Source organism: Procambarus clarkii, chromosome 31, assembly GCF_040958095.1.
Source record: "Procambarus clarkii isolate CNS0578487 chromosome 31, FALCON_Pclarkii_2.0, whole genome shotgun sequence".
Taxonomy (NCBI): Eukaryota; Metazoa; Arthropoda; class Malacostraca; order Decapoda; family Cambaridae; genus Procambarus; species Procambarus clarkii.
This window is the reverse complement of record NC_091180.1, coordinates 15,257,523-15,277,524: the sequence shown is the minus strand read 5'-3', so window position 1 is coordinate 15,277,524 and position 20,002 is coordinate 15,257,523. Positions and strand designations below refer to the sequence as shown.

The 20,002-nt window shown below is 39.8% G+C and overlaps 3 protein-coding genes across 5 annotated transcripts in view; all 3 read right to left on the bottom strand.

Annotated features, from left to right (window-relative positions):
- LOC123758648 (pre-mRNA cleavage complex 2 protein Pcf11) overlaps nucleotides 1–2,325 on the bottom strand; it is a 113,992-nt gene extending 111,667 nt beyond the window's left edge. Inside the window, exon 1 of the mRNA XM_045743174.2 lies at nucleotides 1,951–2,325. Coding sequence (XP_045599130.2) covers nucleotides 1,951–2,325 — 375 coding nt within the window. The remainder of the gene's footprint in view (nucleotides 1–1,950) is intronic.
- Nucleotides 2,326–11,990: 9,665 nt separating this feature from the next.
- Nucleotides 11,991–13,758, bottom strand: LOC123758651 (general transcription factor 3C polypeptide 6). Its single transcript, XM_045743176.2, has one exon. It carries the CDS (start codon nucleotides 13,756–13,758, stop codon nucleotides 13,159–13,161), a length of 600 nt encoding a protein of 199 aa, XP_045599132.1. The 3' UTR covers nucleotides 11,991–13,158.
- On the bottom strand, nucleotides 13,749–19,553 carry LOC123758652 (uncharacterized). Of its 3 annotated transcripts, none has more exons than XM_045743179.2 (3): nucleotides 19,414–19,553; nucleotides 16,313–16,440; nucleotides 13,749–14,219 (listed from the first exon to the last, which is right to left on the bottom strand). In XM_045743179.2, the coding sequence occupies exons 2-3, from the start codon at nucleotides 16,421–16,423 to the stop codon at nucleotides 13,974–13,976; spliced, it is 357 nt and encodes a 118-aa protein (XP_045599135.1). In that variant the 5' UTR covers nucleotides 16,424–16,440; nucleotides 19,414–19,553; the 3' UTR covers nucleotides 13,749–13,973. The 3 variants fall into 3 exon arrangements, with proteins under 3 accessions (XP_045599135.1, XP_045599133.1, XP_045599136.1); XM_045743177.2 differs by having other exon boundaries at nucleotides 19,346–19,500; XM_045743180.2 differs by lacking the exon at nucleotides 19,414–19,553 and adding an exon at nucleotides 19,272–19,295.
- Between the last annotated feature and the right edge of the window lie 449 nt (nucleotides 19,554–20,002).

Sequence of the window (20,002 nt, the reverse complement as noted above, 5' to 3'; positions counted from 1 at the left end):
TTTTCAGATAAATTTCATATGATAAACATCATCTTTAACATGGCTAGTACTCCTCCAGCCAAGAGAAAAAAGAAACAGCAAAGAAGGGCGAGTGTTAAGAAATTGCCACACCAAAAGAATACAACTTTAAAAAGATCATAAAACAAATCATCGGTCTTACGATAAATATGCAGGCCCAATGTGTGTCTCGAGAGTCAAGGAACTGAAGGTCAACTTGTGAAAGCAACGGCCTTTTACAAAATTTGGTAGAGGGAATGTCACTTTTGTTACTGTAAGCTATGAACACGGCCAAATGATTGTCATGAGTGGGAAATCTTACAGTGAAGGCGTTGTAAAGTCATCACTTAGTGGGCAGCTCTGGTAAAGTGAGGCGGGGACATCAGTAAGTAGAGACATTCGTAAGTCGAGGTTCCACTGTAACTGCAGAAGGCCTATTGACCCATACAAGGCAGCTCCTATTTATATCCACCAGGTAAATACTGGTGGATATAAATGATATAGTTCAGGTAAATACTGGTTTGTTTAACCAATTACAGCATAACATAATAGAAGTAGGATCCCTTGATCGTTTCAAGCTTAGGTTAGACAGGTGTATGAATGAGACCAGGGTGGATTTAAACCAGAGCTGCCTCAAATGGGCCAATAGGTCTTCTGTAGTTACCTTCATTCCTATATTTGTATTATAAAGAATCCCTAAGAATACCCAATATCAGCATTTAAAGTACTGTGCATTTATTCCCATGACAAATTTACACCGAGTTACTCAAATAGCTATTAATAATTCAATGTGTCGGGGGACAGGTAGTCAGTGTGTGCCTCAAGGTTACATTGAGGTCACCCCTACCCCCCCTGGAAGGTCAAATTACTGACCCTCCCCAGGATGCAACCCCTCAACTAGCTGACTAACTCCTGAACCTACTTTACTACTAGATGAACAGGGCATGATAGGAAATGCACCCTACCTGATGCAATGCCTACATGAGTGACGTTGAAAATCAAGGCACAGTTGGTAATCATCCAGCCACGAGTTCGAGCACAGCTGCCACAGAATCTCATGATCATGCCAAGATCCACGAGTAAGGATGCTGCATACCCTCTTTAACAAGAGGTCATAGATTTAAACTAGCTAAACACAGATGCTGAAGAAATATAAGAAAATTCACTTTCGCAAACAGAGTGGTAGACGGTTGGAACAAGTTAGGTGAGAAGGTGGTGGAGGCCAAGACCGTCAGTAGCTTCAAAGCGTTATATGACAAAGAGTGCTGGGTAGACGGACACCACGAGCGTAGCTCTCATCCTGTAACTACACTTAGGTAATTACCCAACTGTGTCCCGACCAGGATTCGAACCCGAAATTCTCGACTGCAAGTTGAGAACTAACCAGACTGTACTACCGGGACCATCTTTACACCCAGATACACTCATACCTTGTGATAATATCACCAAATAATTTACTTGCAATAAAAAACAAAACTATGTAAAAAGGGAAAAATGAAACCAGAAAAGAAGGCAAAATAGTGTTACATGAGGCAATTCCCAGCGAGGCCCTCCACAACGCACCGGGGGGGGAAAAAAAGTGTGACAATTCCAGGTAATACGTGGACCCAGTATTGGTCTATATTAAGCCTCTTACCCTGCAGAAAACGCTAAAATATTGCAGCCATCATCAGTGTTACTTCAGCAAAGGTTGATAACGTCCAATATCCGGACACTGGAGATGGATAATGGGCCAAAACTGGATAAATACTGAGTATTGAGTTTCGTCACACGGGAATAAGATGGCGGCCGAGCCAAGCCACCCACCTCCTGATTTCTCTCTCATATTCCGCCTTTCCTCCCTCCTCCGCCAGGAACCCCACTCCCCATACACCACCACAAACGCCAAACATCCATGAAACGCCGCAAAATGCTCCGGTGGGAGGGTGAACTGGGAAGCAATATGGCACCCACCTCGTGAATGTGCTCCTCTATCACTTTGACGATGACGGTTGCGTGAGGCCTATTTTCGTCGGCCAGCATCGTCAACATGGTGATGAGCGGCTTAGAGTTGATCGTCAGGTCCTTCAGTGACGACCGGTACTCCTCCGCCACGTCTTCCAAGTCGCTGCCCGCCATTATCCCGGGAATATCGCAAGAATCTTTCACTAGGACGCGACGAGGCTTGGCATGATCACTTTCCCCCCCCTGAGAGCGGCACGAAGCACCTCCACCTAACACCGTGTCTGCCGCGCAACTACTGCCGCCCGCACTGCGCACCCTCGGTTGTACTCCCACGCCGCCACCCATTATCAACCCCCTCATCCACCTCACCCATTCATAACCCATAGGGATTTCTCTGCTCCTCACCCACCTCACGCAATAATAAACCAAGGATTTATCTGGCACTCACAAACCTCACCCAATAATAAACCAAGGATTTCTCTAGCACTCACAAACCTCACCCAATAATAAACCAAGGATTTCTCTAGCACTCACAAACCTCACCCAATAATAAACCAAGGATTTATCTGGCACTCACAAACCTCACCCAATAATAAACCAAGGATTTATCTGGCACTCACAAACCTCACCCAATAATGAACCAGCACTGACACCTCACCCAATAATAAACCAGCACTGACAAACCTCACCGAATAATAAACCAAGGATTTATCTGGCACTCACAAACCTCACCCAATAATAAACCAAGGATTTATCTGGCACTCACAAACCTCACCCAATAATAAACCAGCACTGACAAACCTCACCCAATAATAAACCAGCACTCACAAACCTCACCCAATAATAAACCAGCACTGACAAACCTCACCCAATAATAAACCAAGGATTTATCTGGCACTCACAAACCTCACCCAATAATAAACCAAGGATTTATCTGGCACTCACAAACCTCACCCAATAATAAACCAGCACACACAAACCTCACCCAATAATAAACCAGCACACACAAACCTCACCCAATAATAAACCAGCACACACAAACCTCGCGCAATAATAAACCAGCACTGACAAACCTCACCCAATAATAAACCAGCACTGACAAACCTCGCGCAATAATAAACCAGCACTGACAAACCTCACCCAATAATAAACCAGCACACACAAACCTCGCGCAATAATAAACCAGGTATTTCTCTGGCACTCGCAAACCTCACGCAATAATATCGAAGTTGTTTGAATCGATAATTGGAAATGCCATTCGTCTTCATTTTCAAAAAATAGATTAATAAATGATTCACAACATGGTTTTAACTCATGGCCGTTCATATTTAACTCATTTTATTCCAGTATAGTTGAGGCAGTTGATAGTGGTAAGATTTGTGATGTTGTGTATCTTGACTTTAGCAAAGCTTTTGATACAGTGCCACATGAAAGATTGATTGATTTATATATATCATAAACAACAGAGGGCCCAGGACAGAACCTTGAGGCACTCCACTTACAACATTTTCCCATTCTGACTTAACCCCATTTATACTACCTCTTTGTTTTCTTTGGTATGGCCATGCACTAATCCAACTTAATATAGCACCCCCAATACCATGAGCCTCTATCTTTTTAATCAGTCTTTCATGTGGCACTGAATCAAAAGCTTTGCTAAAGTCAAGGTACACAACATCACAAACCTTACCACTATCAACTGCCTCAACTATGCTGGAATAAAAAATTGCAAATTTTTTAAATATGAACGGCCATTTGTAAATCTATGTTGTGAATCATTTATTAATTTTTTTCAAGATGAAGACGAATTGTATTTGCAATTATCGATTTAAGTAACTTTCCCACAATAGACGTTAGACTAATTGGCCGATAGTTTGACGCAAGTGATCTATCTCCTTTCTTAAATATTGGTACCACATTAGCAACCTTCCATGACTGCATGGCACTCTGCATGACTCTATTGATATATTAAATATGGTAGACAGTGGCTCGCAAAGCCTTTCTTTGCATTCTTTAAGCACCCTGGCAAACACTTCATCCGGCCCTGGGGATTTGTTTGTTTTGAGTTTTACTATTTGTTTAATTACAGCCTCCCTGGTAACTGCTAAACTAGTCAACCTGTCCTCGTCCCCACCCACATAGACTTGTTCGGCTGAAGGCATATTGTTAAGTTCCTCTTTAGTAAATACAGAGGTAAAATATTAAAAAAAAAAATACTACTCATCTCTTCGTCATTATCCGTTATCTGACCTGTCTCAGTTTTAAATGGACCTATCCTTTCCCTAATCTTTGTTCTATATAAATGAAAAAACTTTAGGATTTGTCCTTGCTTGGCCTATGCGAACTTCATAGTTTCTTTTTGCCTTCCTTATCTCTTTTTTAACATTTCTAACCAGTTGTACGAATTCCTGTTCTAAACTGACTTCCCTATTCTTAATCCTTTTGTACCACGCTCTTTTTTTACCTATAATTGTTTGTTGCCGCCGAAGGAAAGAGAGAGCTCTCTTTAAAAAGAGAGCTTGGTACAAAAGGATTAAAAATGGGGAGGTCACTTTAGAACAGGAATTCGTACAACTGGTTAGAAATGTTAAAAAAGAGATAAGGAAAGCAAAAAGAAACTATGAAGTTCGCATAGCAGGGCAAGCAAAGACAAATCCTAAAGGGTTTTTTCAGTTATATCGTACTAAGACTAGGGAAAGGATAGGTCCATTAAAAACTGAGACAGGTCAAATAACAGATAGTGATGAAGAGATGAGTAGTATTTTTAATAAATATTTTGTATCTGTATTTACTAAAGAGGAACTTAACAATATGCCTTCAGCCGAACAAGTCTATGTGGGTGGGGACGAGGACAGGTTGACGAGTTTAGCAGTTACCAGGGAGGATGTTCTTAAACAAATAGTAAAACTCAAACCAAACAAATCCCCAGGGCCGGATGAAGTGTTTGCTAGGGTGCTTAAAGAATGCAAAGAGGAGCTTTGTGACCCACTGTCAACCATATTTAATAAATCAATAGAGTCAGGCAGAGTGCCAGAGTTTTGGAAAGTTGCTAATGTGATACCAGTTTTTAAGAAAGGAGATAGATCACTTGCGTCTAACTATCGACCAATTAGCCTAACGTCTATTGTGGGAAAGTTACTCGAATCTATAATAGCAAATAAAATTCGTCTTCATCTTGAAAAACATAAATTAATAATTGAGTCGCAACATGGTTTTATAAATGGCCGTTCATGTTTAACAAATTTGTTATCTTTTTATTCTAGCATTGTTGAGGCAGTTGATAGTGGTAAGGATTGCGATGTTGTATACCTTGACTTTAGCAAAGCTTTTGATACAGTGCCACATGAAAGACTGATTAAAAAAATAGAGTCTCATGGTATTGGGGGTGCTATATTAAGCTGGATTAGGGCATGGCTATACCAAAGGAAACAGAGAGTTAGTATAAATGGAATCAAGTCAGAGTGGGAAAATGTTGTAAGTGGAGTGCCTCAAGGCTCTGTCCTGGGACCTCTGTTGTTTATAATATATATAAATGATTTAGATTCAGGTTTGAGTAGCAACATTTGCAAATTTGCCGATGATACGAAAATCGGTAGGGAAATTAATTCGGAGGAGGACTCACTATCACTTCAAGTTGATCTAGATAGGGTTTTGAAATGGTCAAAGGATTGGCAGATGCAGTTTAATGCTGATAAATGTAAAGTTCTGAGGTTAGGTAATGATGATAGAGTTACAAGATACGAGCTAGATGGTGTTGTGATTGCGAAGTCGGATTGCGAAAGGGATCTGGGAGTTATGATTAGTAAGAATTTAAAACAAAAGGATCAATGCATAAATGTTCGTAATAAGGCAAATCGGACACTTGGATTTATTAATCGCAGCGTTAGTAACAAGACACCTGGTGTGGTTCTCAAGCTATATCTTGCTCTAGTTAGGCCCCATTTAGATTATGCAGTTCAGTTTTGGTCGCCATATTATAGAATGGATATAAATTCACTTGAACGTGTCCAGCGTAGGATGACTAAGTTAATTCCCCAAATTAGAAATCTTTCATATGAAGAAAGATTAACAAAGCTTAAGTTGCATTCACTGGAAAGGCGAAGAGTTAGGGGTGACATGATAGAGGTTTACAAGTGGATGAATGGACATAACCGGGGGGATATTAATAGGGTATTAAAAGTATCAACACAGGACAGAACACGAAACAATGGATATAAATTGGATAAGTTTAGATTTAGGAAAGACTTGGGTAAATACTGGTTCAGTAACAGGGTTGTTGATTTGTGGAACCAATTGCCGCGTAACATTGTGGAGGTGGGGTCCCTCGATTGTTTCAAGCACGGGTTGGACAAGTATATGAGTGGGATTGGGTGGTTATAGAATAGGAGCTGCCTCGTATGGGCCAATAGGCCTTCTGCAGTTACCTTTGTTCTTATGTTCTTATGTTCTTCTTAAGGCGGCTAGTTTATTGTGCACCCCATACTCATCCTGTGAGCGGTAGCGCAAAAGCATTACAGAGGGCACAAAAGGTCTTTATCAGACCTCATCTTAGAGGTTCTTCAGATACTTTGTTGTCCATTTTGGGTCATTAGTATTCGATCTATTCAATTTGTATGGTATACTACGTTCCTGTGCTTTACTTAGAATATTTTTAAATAAGTTATATTTTGAATCCACATCGAAATCCCTTTTTACATCACCTATTGCTGGGTTCATGTCTCACTCCAAGACCGCCCCCCCCCCATGTGGTGGTTAATGAAGACAAAACTAAGTTTGAATGTAGAAGTCGGAGGCCCATTATATTGAAAATAAATGGTAAAAATATAGAGTTAATAAATATAAATATTTAGGCACATACGTTGGATATACCCATGACAGTTTGGAAGCTGAGATGAACAGACTGTTGGGTCAATGTCGGAAGAGATTACAACCTCTGAAGGCCTTGGCATGCTGTGGAAAGGGAGTGGGAGTCCCTGTGCTACGAATGATATACTTGAGTACTGTAAGATCCCTTATTGATTATGCTGCATCTGTCATTTTTTGTTTTGGTAAAGGTAGGATGGGCAAGTTGGAGAAGGTACAAAATGAAGCCATGAGAATTATCTTAGGATGCCCAACAAATGCTATGATTGAGATAATGAGGATGGAGTTGAATCTGCAGAGTATTGTGGATAGAATTTCAGAGATAAATGTAGCCTCTGCCATTAGGTTAATGAGAGGTGGGAGAGCTAATGAATTGGTCCTCTCAGGACAAAAGGTGGGGAGTAATGAACAATAGATCCCGCGACTTGGTCCACGGGAGACATCTCCCGTCACGCAGGGTGCAGTCGCACCTCCACAGATCTCCAGTATCATCTATTGATACTGGTAATGGCTCAAAAGGGCCACTACTTACGAGCTATTCATGCCTGTGTCACCTTTTGGGTGGCTTAATCTTCATCAATCACCATTTGGATTGACGGCAGACATCTCCCGTCACGCAGAGTGCAGTCGTATCTCCATAGATCTTCAGTATCATCTATTGATACTGGAAATGCCTCAAAAGGGCCACCACTTACGGGCTATTCATGCCCGTGCCACCTTTTGGGTGGCTTAATCTCCATCAATCAATCAATCAATCGAACAATGTATCACATTCATCGGACGACGGGGGAGACATCTCCCGCCAACACATCACAAGGCGCAGTGTGGTCACAATGCGATCCAAACGTCTTAAGGTCAGAGCTACTCCACTTGACGGTCATGCTATCGGGAGAAGCAATACTTTAAAGGTCCTGAAGGACGTTACTGGCCTCGAACCCGCTGACATTAGTCAGAAAGGTGAAGATATCGTGCTCTTCTTTTCATGTGAAGAGGAGCTGGAAAAACTCCTCACTAACAATGCCATTCTTCACAAAGAGCACTACCTACATCCTCACTTCCCACGTCAGTTCCTGGCCGGAAGAACTGTTTTTACCAGCAGGACCAGCCAGTGGATCGCTGAGCGACCTCAACATCATATCATGGACAATATCGAGGACGAAAATCCAAACCTGTCGGTATTCAACCTAGAGTTCTGCAACACCGACAAAACATCAATGAAGATTACGTTCACCACCATAGCTGCGGCCACCCAGGCTGCCACACAAGGATTCTACTGCTTCGGCCTAAAAATACCATCCCACCAAATAAAAAAGGAACGATACCATGAGATCCAGCAGTGCTTTAAGTGCTACGAGCTCTCCCACCCGACCAAGTGTCAGCACCCTGTCCAGAGGTGCAGCCTATGCGCACTGGACCATCACTACTCCATATGCAAGGCAACAGTCCATCGCTGCTTGCTCTGTGATGGCAATCACCCTGCAATTTCCTACCGCTGCCCTCGCAGACAGGAAAGCATCAAGGCCCAGATTGAAGCCAAGAGAAACAACCCTTCTACCTCCTCGACCAGAGCCCCAAGCGTTCAACCCACCACCTTAGCTCTCACTAGTCGACCAGAAGACTTTCCAGTCTTACCAACATGTGGCTCCTCCCAGCAGGCGACACAGCCTTCTCATTGGGGGCCCCAAGGTCCCACAGGCTCCTTCACAGCCCTCTGCATCACGTGCTGGCATTATCCCTAGTCTTATTAGACTTGCGGAAAGGCTAGCAGGACCAGACAACCAGTGCTTTGTCAGTGAACTAAACGCATTATACATAGACAATGGCCTGGCCCCCATCATAGCCACTAGCGTAAATCTCACTGCCTCCTCTACCACTCCGGAGACTACCACCAGGACGACCTGGTGGTCAACTTCAACACCGACTCCAGAACCGCTCATGACCCGGGCGACACAGAGGTAATTCCCTCTCCAGCTCCCAGCACTCCTACCATCACTATCTCAGCAGCAGCGCTAGCAGACGTACTGTCTACAAACGATAACAGCACCACCAGCGCAACCGAAATAGCTACAATTACCACCAATCAACGACACCTAAGCCTACCTAAGGCTGCGAGGCGAAAGACAAAAACGCCCACTACGGAGGTTACGGACTCCTCAGACGAGGAAATCATAGTAGGAGCTCCACCACCGCATCACAAGTACGACACCTACACGGTTCAAGACTTCCTCATGGAGGCCACGTCACCAAACTCCAACGACAGCACTGCTCAGCCAAGTCGCAGGCAAAGAAAAAACGGAAAACCTAGAGGTCTACACTAACCCCACCAGCTCCATAACTGGTATAGACAGCCTTCCAGGCTGAAAACCATCATGAAGACCCCCATCCATCACCAGATCTCTAGTATCAGCCACTAATACAGATAACGGCTCCAAAGAGCCTCCACTTACGGGCTCACCATAGCCCGTGCTACTGGAACTTATTGTTCTGAGTAGCGAATCTTAAACAACAACAGAACAATGTATGATAAAGACGAGAGCATATACGAGTACCTTATGCTCTAATGTTATAAAGTATAATGTTATTGGAGAATGTATTGCTCTGCCTAAGACACAATTCACACCACCATGGGAGGATTGTAATGTAGATGTAGTAATTACTCCCTTGCAAAAGAAAAAAGTATGTACGAGATGGGAGAGCTGAGGGCAACTTATGATTGTATAATTAGAAAATTCCCTACAGAAAACACTCTACATGCATTTTGTGATGGGTCAGTAGCTAGGGATGGGAAGGCAGGATGTGGAGTCTTGATCAGGGAGCACACTGACATCGGCACTGTAGATACTATTATATAGCCGCCGCTTAACTGACAATGTCTCTTCAACTCAGGCTGAACTCCAAGGAGTATTAGCAGGATTACAGGAAGTAATCAAATGTGGTAAAAATGCCTGCTTCTTTATTGACAGTAGAGGAGCGTTAGAGTCTTTAAATAGCAGACGTCCAGTTTATCAGAATATTGTGATAGAGTGTAGAGAGAATGTTAAGAAATTAGAAAAAAATGGGTATAAAGTAAGATTCATGTGGATCCCTTCACTTGTGGGAATACTGTTGAATGAGATAGTTGATGAGATAGCGAAGAGAGCCACGGAAAAAAATCTTGTTGATGTTGTATGTCAGATAACCTTGAAACAAATAAAAACAAGAATCAAGATGATCCAAGAGGGTGAAGAAATAGTAGAGAATGGCAATGGTGGAGAGTAGTAATACACTTAAGAATTATTTAATAATAAATAAAAATGCTGATTTTATTGGATGATCCATAGATCATGCAAGAGGAGCCACACATCTATGGATCATCCAATAAAATCAGCAGACTTCTAGATGTTACTACTGCTCGGCTTAGACTCGGTTACAAGTATCTCTGGGAATTCTCATTATCTGCTGATGTAGACCTGACCAAATGTAAACTGTGTCAACAAAATTATTCGCACACCCTCCGTCACTATGTGATGGAGTGCAAAAAGATACGTGAATATAGAGACAATTCTATAACCAATGTTCCAGCGATGTGTCAATATTTCATTCAAAATGATCTGCTACCAGAAATTTTAGCCAAATATCCCCAGTTTGCTAACTGTAGGTAGTAACTAAGCGATTGTAACCTATCCACCGCTGCCCACTGGATGGGGGGCGGTGTGCAGGACAAACATATCAATTTTGACACTAGCTCTCCACATATGTCAGTTGCTTAATTTAGAACCTGTACTTGAGGTCGATCTCGAACCCATTGTTGATGTGACGACTTATATTGAATATTGTAACTAGCTCATCAAGATTGTAACTTGCTTAGCTAAATGAATTGTGGGGTTCAGTCCCTGAGCCCATTATGCGCCTCTGTAACCCTTTCCACTACCGCCCACAAGATGGGTATGGGGTGCATAATAAATGAACTAAACTAACCTATGGTAAAGGAAAGTCTACTTGGAAGGATTCAATTTACATGAGATTAAGATTAGGATACAAATATATCTGGCAATACGGTGTTGATGTCGGTGAAAAAGATAAGGAGTGTAAATTATGTAGTATGCCGCACGCCCACACCTTAGAACATTATGTATTAGTGTGTCAACTTATTGATAACTATAGAAATAATGAAATAAGTAGTGTACCACATCAAATTGTTTGGATGTGTGATAATGGTATGATACAGTATACTTAGGAGCTACAAAAATTTTGCCACAAGAGTGTAACAATTATATGCTGTACTTACTATATTAACCTGCAATGTTAAATGGGATTCTTGTACTGTATTGTGATTTGTGTATTTGTACTCACTGAATTTGTGCGCCCCTTGAGGGACTTGAAGTGGATAGGGGTAGTAGCCTAAACTACTCTATCCCTTTGAGATGTATTTTTTTCCTTGTCTCAATAAACTTACTTGAACTTGGTGCTACATAGCCTTCCCAGCTTGGTGCCTTCTTTTAATAATTACATTACATCTGCAATGGTGGATGTGATTCCATAAGAACAATTATGAACAGTAGCACTTATAATACTTCCTTGTGGAATTCATTGCTGTTAAGCAGATAATAAAGTGGGTCACTTTAAAAAAAAATCTGAAAATGCAGTGTCAAAGGCTTTCTCAAGGTAAAAATGTATGGTTATTACAGATTCACCTAAAGTGAAATTATTCTGATTATAATCGTCCATAGCCTGGCGGCTGCTCCAAGCAATAGCCTGGTGGCCTCGGGCCGGGCTTTGGGGAAAAGAACTCTCAGAACCGCCATCAAGCAGATCAAACAAGTTATATGATTTAGGAAACAAGATCACTTCCCTCTAACCTCATTTTTCATTAATTTGCCTCATTAATCATGCAAATGTTACATGACCCAGTAACTTAAATATTTTTCTTGTTCTGTATCATCATACATAAATTTAATAGGTTTCAAGTAATAATCATAGTGTCCTTGTGTTGTGCACACACCGATTTGGAGAAGGGGGGGGGGGGGGGGGGGCGTTGAATACCTGGATACATCGTCTGTTCGAGACCTCAAAATTCATCATTGTTGTATTCAAAATTAATACCGTTTATTATGGGATTAGGAGGGCCAGTAACAGGGTCTCCTGATAACAATCACTTATCACAAATACATTTTGAGCTTCATATAATTAAGGAAATTACCACCAAGTTTAGTACAAATATTCACTTTTTATTTTCCTAGTTTAATCAATATATCTGTATTAATTTCCACCATATTGAAAATTCAAAGAACATTACTGGTCTGGAAAGTATGAAAATAATTCCTTTTGGTATTGCATTAAGAGCATCCAAAATCATTTTTTTAACACTAATGTAAGAAACAACATTCAGCATCTGACTGAAAAACAACAAATCAGGATAACACATTAATATTAATTTTGTTCTTAAATGACCATTTTAATGGAAATGTAAAATATAAATTAAAGGTAACATGAAATAATTGAGTTAAATACAGTACTGTAGACGAACATCGATGGAGTGCAGTTTCTGAAGAAGAGCCATGAACCACACTATATAATTGTGCAGCTACAGTAGCAAAACATTACTGTAAATACCTAAAATTTGTATACCTGTATATGCAAGTATATAATATATAATTTAATATATATATTATATAATGAAATTCTTAGTAACCACAAAGACAAACTGAAGCCACCTTGAAAATATGGCAAATCTAAAATATTAAACTTGTCATGGGCCACTTTCTGTTTTACGCTATCTAAGATGGAATTTCCATGGATTCCATAGTAGTCAACCATCCTATTTTGTTGTCATCCAGTGGCAAAGCAGTACAAAGTGGTTAACCATTACATGTAGGAGTAAACATTTAGTGTTACCTCTATTCAATGCCGATATCAAACTCAAAACTATTCTGTAGTTAAATATTTATTTCTATTTTCCTTACAAGGCCTACTGAACCTATTCCTCTCCAGAGAAAAATGTGAAGGTTGAAAGACTGATCCTTCACCATTAAAATATATACAGTATTTTATATAATATATATATACAATATATAATATAATATATAATATAATATATATTTATATTATATATATTATATATATATATATATATATATATATATTGCACAAACAATTGTAACAAAATATTAGAAGGTACCTGAAGAACATTAGCTAATTCTAACTTCCATATTCTAAATTTCAATTAATGAATTGTTAAAACATATAACTCAAAGATAGGGTTAAGTAGTACAGTATGTTAAAAAATGTATAAAAAGGTTAATTTGGCATGTACCGATTATGCTGAAGTCAATGCAACAAAATTAATACAGTACTGTATATCAAGCCTAATTTCAACTAAATCATACTACTGTCAACTTCTCTACACTCAGGATCATCTATCAATTCAAGATTGCTTATAGGATCCTCTTCACCTGTGTGACTAGTATCGATGTCTTCTACCGATAATGGGTCACTCACACAGTCATCCTCATTTAGATGAGCCTCTTCTGCTTCATCAGTCGACACAACATCGCTCACATTTAAGCTGCATCCTGTAGCAAGCGGGTCACCATCCTCAGAGTGTTCCATCTTCAAGCTTCTGTTATCTTCATCTTCAGCTAGCTTCTCCGATATAAACACTCGCTTCATTGTGAGCTTCTTGCTAGTCTTGCAAACATATTTGAGCATTCTCGACGGCTTCTTACAAAATACAGGATCACATTTCTTAACCCTTTTATCTTCCTCTTCAAAGAAAACTGCTGTACCCATTGTGTGTTCATAGTCACCCGTGAACACAAAATTTTCAACCTGCAAAATGGGGTGTTCAGAGTCTATGGACAGTATCTTGAACTTATCAAAAGAATCTTGTGCAAAAATCTCTGAGTCAATGACCCCATGTAACTCTACCATGACTAGGGTTTCCTCTTCTTCATATTCACTGTCAGACTCCGCCATATTAAGACTTCTTGGCTTTCAAGTTTTGAAAATTAGTTTTTCCAAGGTAAGCACCTATGATTGAAATTCTTCTACAGTAGTCTGCAGAAAACAGCCACCAGACTACTCTGAAGCACACACTAATGAAGCAAATCTAACACTTCTTCAATTAGCCACATATTAAAATAATAAGTCCAATTTATGCTACACAAATAGATTTCCCATTCCATATTATTTTACATTTCCAAAATTGCCAAATTTGGCTCTTCATTGGAATCAGTGTCCATAGCCTCTTCCTCCCTGCCGGTAAAAGACTGAAGTTTTTGGTTGATACGTTCTAGTTCCTGAGACTTTACTGAACAATAATTGAGGTAGACAATTTTCAGACCCATGATCACTGCTAGTTTCTGGCGTAGATTGTAGCGAGCCGAGTGTTTTTTGTGTTTGATGGCCGTTTTAAACTGAACCTCCAGATCTTGCACCTATTAAAAAAAATTTACTGTTTATAGGTACTGTATTTGAATAGTTAAATCATTTTAAAACTTCCATATCTAGCAACTAAAAGTGTTTTAAATAGCTAATTGTAGTTCTGAAGACAATGAACTGAAAAAGTTTGGAATATTACCTGTAGTTGTTTAGTTAGTGTGTGTGTGTGTGTGTGTGTGTGTGTGTGTGTGTGTGTGTGTGTGTGTGTGTGTGTGTGTGTGTGTGTGTGTGTGTGTGTGTGTGTGTGTATGAGATCACACAATACATAAATATATATTAGACACACACACAATACATAAATACAAACTAGAATAAAGATAACTGTAAAAGGCCTATTGGCCAATACAATATAGCTCATGTATTTTCACCAAAAATCATTCCTATATACAGTATATCTAGACTATGCTCAAAACAATCCAGTTATCCTAGGTCTTATGTTCCAAGATGCAGTAATTTCTTCCATATACTGTAGATCTAACATCCTTTTTCTAAACCAAGGTCTTTCCTGAATCTAAATTTATTAAGGCTTTTACTTCAGCCTTCAGCTTTTTCTGAATTTGGAAATCATTCACACTTTTTTTTTTTTTTGCAAAAAATTATTGTGAAACAAGCCAAGAGAAACAGTATACATAAACCAAGCATTTTTAGTGGAAGCCTATCCAGGTAGTTTTGCAATGATCTTGGCTTAGTAGCCTTCCCAACAATTGTCATTTTAAGTGCATTACCAAACCATAGCAAAAACCTATTCTTTATGAACTTTAGTGTCTGGAATAGTTTTCACTAATCTACTTGTCTGTCTGATAGTGATCCTCTCCAATAATGTTTCAACTGTATTGTAAACCTGAAAATAATTCAACTCCTTGGTCATCACACCATACAGTTATCTTTAGTGACTCCAAGGCTGCCACATCAACTCGTCCTCCTGTTTAGATAGTACCTATTATGACGGTCGTCAATAGTCTCGAATTCGTATGTACTTAGTTTTTAGACGGTAGTACTGCATACTGACTAGTAAGGAATTTTTTTAAATTAAATGAAGCTAAAAAAACAAACTTAAATAGTCCTAGGCCTAGTATAGTACACATATGCACTATATTAAACCTCTTCTCCTCAATACTTTAGTAGGTGCAGTTTGCCTGATGGGTTTGTCCTCCCGATGACTGCACCGGTACAGATGTTGGGAGACGCGTTTATGTTGAGGATGATACGTTTCAAAAATGCTTGTTGCGTTGTGCTGTAGATAGAGGAGCGGCGACTAAAACAGAGGTGTACGTTAGAGGAAGACTTGCCGCTCCGTAGGGCAGTATGTTGTGTTTATGGTGTAAGCTGATCATGGTGTTGTGACAAGGCATTTGTTTTCAGTGTTTAAATGTTGGTGGCGCCAGGTATAAATGTGGCACGGGGTCAAATGTGATATTAAACCTCAGATATATGTATTAAGCTTAGTAAAGTTAGGTTTGTTTAGTTTAGTTTGTCAAAGCAACAAGTAAAAATTTGTTTTCCAGTTTGTCTAATAAACAGTTCAGATTCCTACTGTCTAATTTTGTTGTACATCAGTATATAAACTATGGTCCACATCGTTACTATAAGTACTGTACTACCAAAACAGGAGGATGGGCTGGCCACATCAGCACTCGCCCTCCTCAAATATACAATGGCTCCTGTTAAAATTGAGCAGCCACCTTGAACTGACTTTGAAGTCTTTAATGCCCATATTATGTAACATCCTTTCCACTAGATTGAATTTGCTAGCCCCAATAGGTACCCTAAATATGCATATTGCACGATACTGCAAAACCAAACAGCACTGTCTAGCTACTGGTATGCAGTGCAATCTCGACTTCGTGAACTGTAAGAGATCAAGCTCGATTGGCTCCAGGCAGAAATACTGTACCTTCACGAGTCTTATTTTTACAAGACAAGAAAAATACATTGCTATGCCTGTTTCTCTTACCATTTCATTCATTATAAAGTTACCTTTAAAATATGTAGTATCATGCATGGTACATGCATATTTTAATGAATATAGTAGAAGTATATAAATGAGTAAAGTAAAAATGGTGATGGGTAAACCAAGCCAAGAACTGACCTGAGTATACAGAGTACTGATGTGTCTGTTGGCAAGGTTCAGCTTAAAGCGTGTCTCTGCTTGCCGTCGCTTTATGGACTCTAGATCTTCACCAGGCTCTTCCTTTGACATTGTACACTTCACAGTTCCTGCAAGGACCACTAATGATAAAATTCAAGTTTAAAGTTATTTAAGTAGAGCAAATTATATATGTATATGCTAACAATGACAATCCAGGAATCTGTACAAAAGCTTTAACTAATGAAACTCAATTAAGAAGTGGTCAAAACTTTAAACCCAAATTATTAATAGGGTTCATAATATGTATCCAGTACAGTGAGCATTAGAAATATTGCCGGAACAACAGTGAACATCTCCTTGGAGAAAATGATCTAGTTCTCTTTTGGAGTGTCTGACCAACCGGGCTGTGGTGGATATGTGGGCCTGCGGACCACTCCACGCAACAGCCTAGTGGACCAAACTCTCACAAGTTAAGCCTGGCCACGGGCCGGGCTTAGGGAGTAGAAGAAATGCACGAGGAATGTTGCTCGATCCACAGGTCTCTGGCAAACCCCTAGGGACGACTAGCTACCATAATGCACTTGCAGGTTTACCTAATGATCAATTACTCTATGGACAAATAATTTATTGTACATTACTGGTACTTCACATTAATATATCTTGAGAATAATGCATAGGTTAATAATTTGTGTTGCTAACCTTATGACAAGACAACAGTAACAACTTATTATTATCCCTCAAGCACAGTTGGGTGGGCACAGTCACTTGGCAAATGGAATTTAATGTTATGGAATGTTATGGAATGCCATGTTATGGAATGTGGAATAGGAGAACATAGACCCCACACAACCTATATATTATGTGAGAAATCTTTAAAGAATTCTGATAAAGAAAGATCTAGGGGTGGTTCTAGATAGAAAACTATCACCCGAGGACCACAAAGAATATTGTGCGAGGAGCCTATGCCACGCTTTCTAGCTTCAGAATTGCTTTTAAATACGTACATGGATGACAATATACTAAAGAAATTGTTCACGACTTTTGTTAGGCCAAAGCTAGAATATGCAGCAGTTGTGTGGTGCCCGTATCTTAAGAAGCACATCAACAAACTGGAAAAGGTACAAAGACATGCTACCAAGTGGCTCCCAGAACTGAAGGGCAAGAGCTACGAGGAGAGGTTAGAGGCATTAAATATGCCAAAACTAGAAGACAGAAGAAAAAGAGGCGATATGATCACTACATACAAAACAGTAACAGGAATTGATAAAATCGATAGGGAAGATTTCCCGAGACCTGGAACTTTAAGAACAAGAGGTCATAGATTTAAACTAGCTAAACACAGATGCCAAAGAAATATAAGAAAATTCACTTTCACAGAGTGGTAGACGGTTGGAACAAGTTAGGTGAGTAGGTGGAGGAGACCAAGACCGTCAGTAGTTTCAAAGCGTTATATGACAGAGTGCTGGGAAGACGGGACACCATGAGCGTAGCTCTCATCCTGTAACTATACTTAGGTAATTAGTCCCATTATTATGTAACCAGCTCCAATACCACATTAAAGAAATCCAACAAGAATTTATTTATAATGCCATTTTTATTTTTATAGACTTACACGACTGAGGAAGTGAACATTCTAGAACCTAACAATTGTATTTAAAAATTATTTCTGGTAAAAAAATATGAAAATTAATGTACCATCTCTAAACAGGACTTGGTCGTCAGTTGTAAAACATTACTGTAATTTTTTCTTTTTCAAGACTTAACCACTAGTAGTTATAATTATTGATGGTAAATAATGTATAGAATATGTTAATGTTAATAGAAATACAATGTATGGCAAAAGTGGTTTTTATTTAGTTGAACAAGATTCCTTGTAGAGCGATTGCTGGTTATGATATACCCCACACGAGTACTGTACTTGTGTCCTGGTATTTCAGTTACTTGCTACTGAAGTAGCTACTTCAAGTGGAGTAGTACTTCACTTGAAGTAGCAAGTTACTATTACCTAGAAAGAAAAAACAAGATCAATTTAACGCAATCAGCATTACAGTGGTTTTGTACTCGACTCGCATATGAGGAGCCCAGGTTCGATCCCGGGGCAAGGCAGAAATAGTTAAGGCATGTTTCCTTTCACCTGATGTTCCTGTTCACCTAGCAGTAAATAAGTATCCAGGAGGAAGAACTTTTGGGAGGCTGCATCCTTGGGTCGGGGGCTTGACCTTCAGAGGGACCCCATGGCAGCCCCGAGTGTATGTACTGTGAACAAGAGCCGAGACATACTCTCAAACACTATATTCTGCCCGAAACGCTGCACGTACTAGTGGCTTTACAAGATTGTAATTACTATGCTATGTATCCTCACAATCCCAATGTACCTTCTTGTATATATATAAATAAATAATATAAATAAATATCTGATTGTCCTGCTACCAGTGACTTCAGACAAAATAGTATGAGGTACTTGAACTAGTACTTGGAGCTCTGTAATTACTTCATACACTTGGAATATTGGAAGATATTCTTGTGCTGTACCAAGAGTTTGCTTATTGGGGGCTAATAGCCTTACATTTCTTGTTCTCTTCCGATTCCATTTCCATGTATGACTAACCATCCTGCGAGATGTGGGACATTAAACGAACTTATGAAACCTTACACAGTGTAGATTAAAAACTAGCTACATAGAACAGGGTCGTAGCAGATTGCTGTGTATACCTAAGCTTGTTAATAATAATAATAATAATAAAAAAGTATAACCACACCTAAGCAAAGTGAACTAAAATGTTTTATATAGTGTGGCCGAGGTGCATGGCGCCTTAACTTTAATACCAGCACACCTTTAGGTTGGTTGTGGTTGCAACCTCACACTCCAAGGACAACCTTCACACACACACTACACCAACACCTTCATGGTCAACCCTATTACTCATCAGCAACCCTTAGCTCCTGCACGACACACAACCTCTTCAAATGTTCAACATGGCCTCTCAAACACTTCTCCAGCATCCAGCCCACAAAACTCCGTCACCACCTCACCACAGGAGACACGCGACTCAAGACACACTACTTCCTCCGGGCGAGACTCTCCACACTGTGATGTTCACCTCGGGGATGAGGAGAACAAGATGGGAATCTCGTCCTTATCAACACAGGTGATGAACATTTCGGGAGATGTTAGACAAGAGAGGAATATCAACTTCAGTGTGACGGGTGCAAGTGTGACGCGCCTGGCCGATGGCAGTGCCTCTCGTGGTCTAAAGCGCAACTATGTTTGTAAAAAATATGTTTAGGGGACACTTATATAGCATTATCAACGAGCTGGACAAATCTTTCTCTTCCTATATAGCATTAATAATTTACTTGAAACAGTACAGTGGCTTCGTTTATTTATTTATTTATATACAAGAATGAACATTGGGTGGTGATCTTACATTCCTGCAAAGCCATCCACCCATAGCGTTTCGGACAGAAACAAATTTGCAATTATGTTTCAGACTCATACTCACATACCCGGAGGAAAATTAGTAATAGAGTAGATGGTAAATTCCTTAGTGTTCTCATTGACCGTATGCTCCACAAAGAAGATGAATGCAACGTTCCCTTTACTGAGTTTGAATTATTTTCGGCCCTAGACAAGTAAAGCCACATCCCCCTGTGGCGATGGTATCTCTTATGGTATATTGCGTTTTCTTC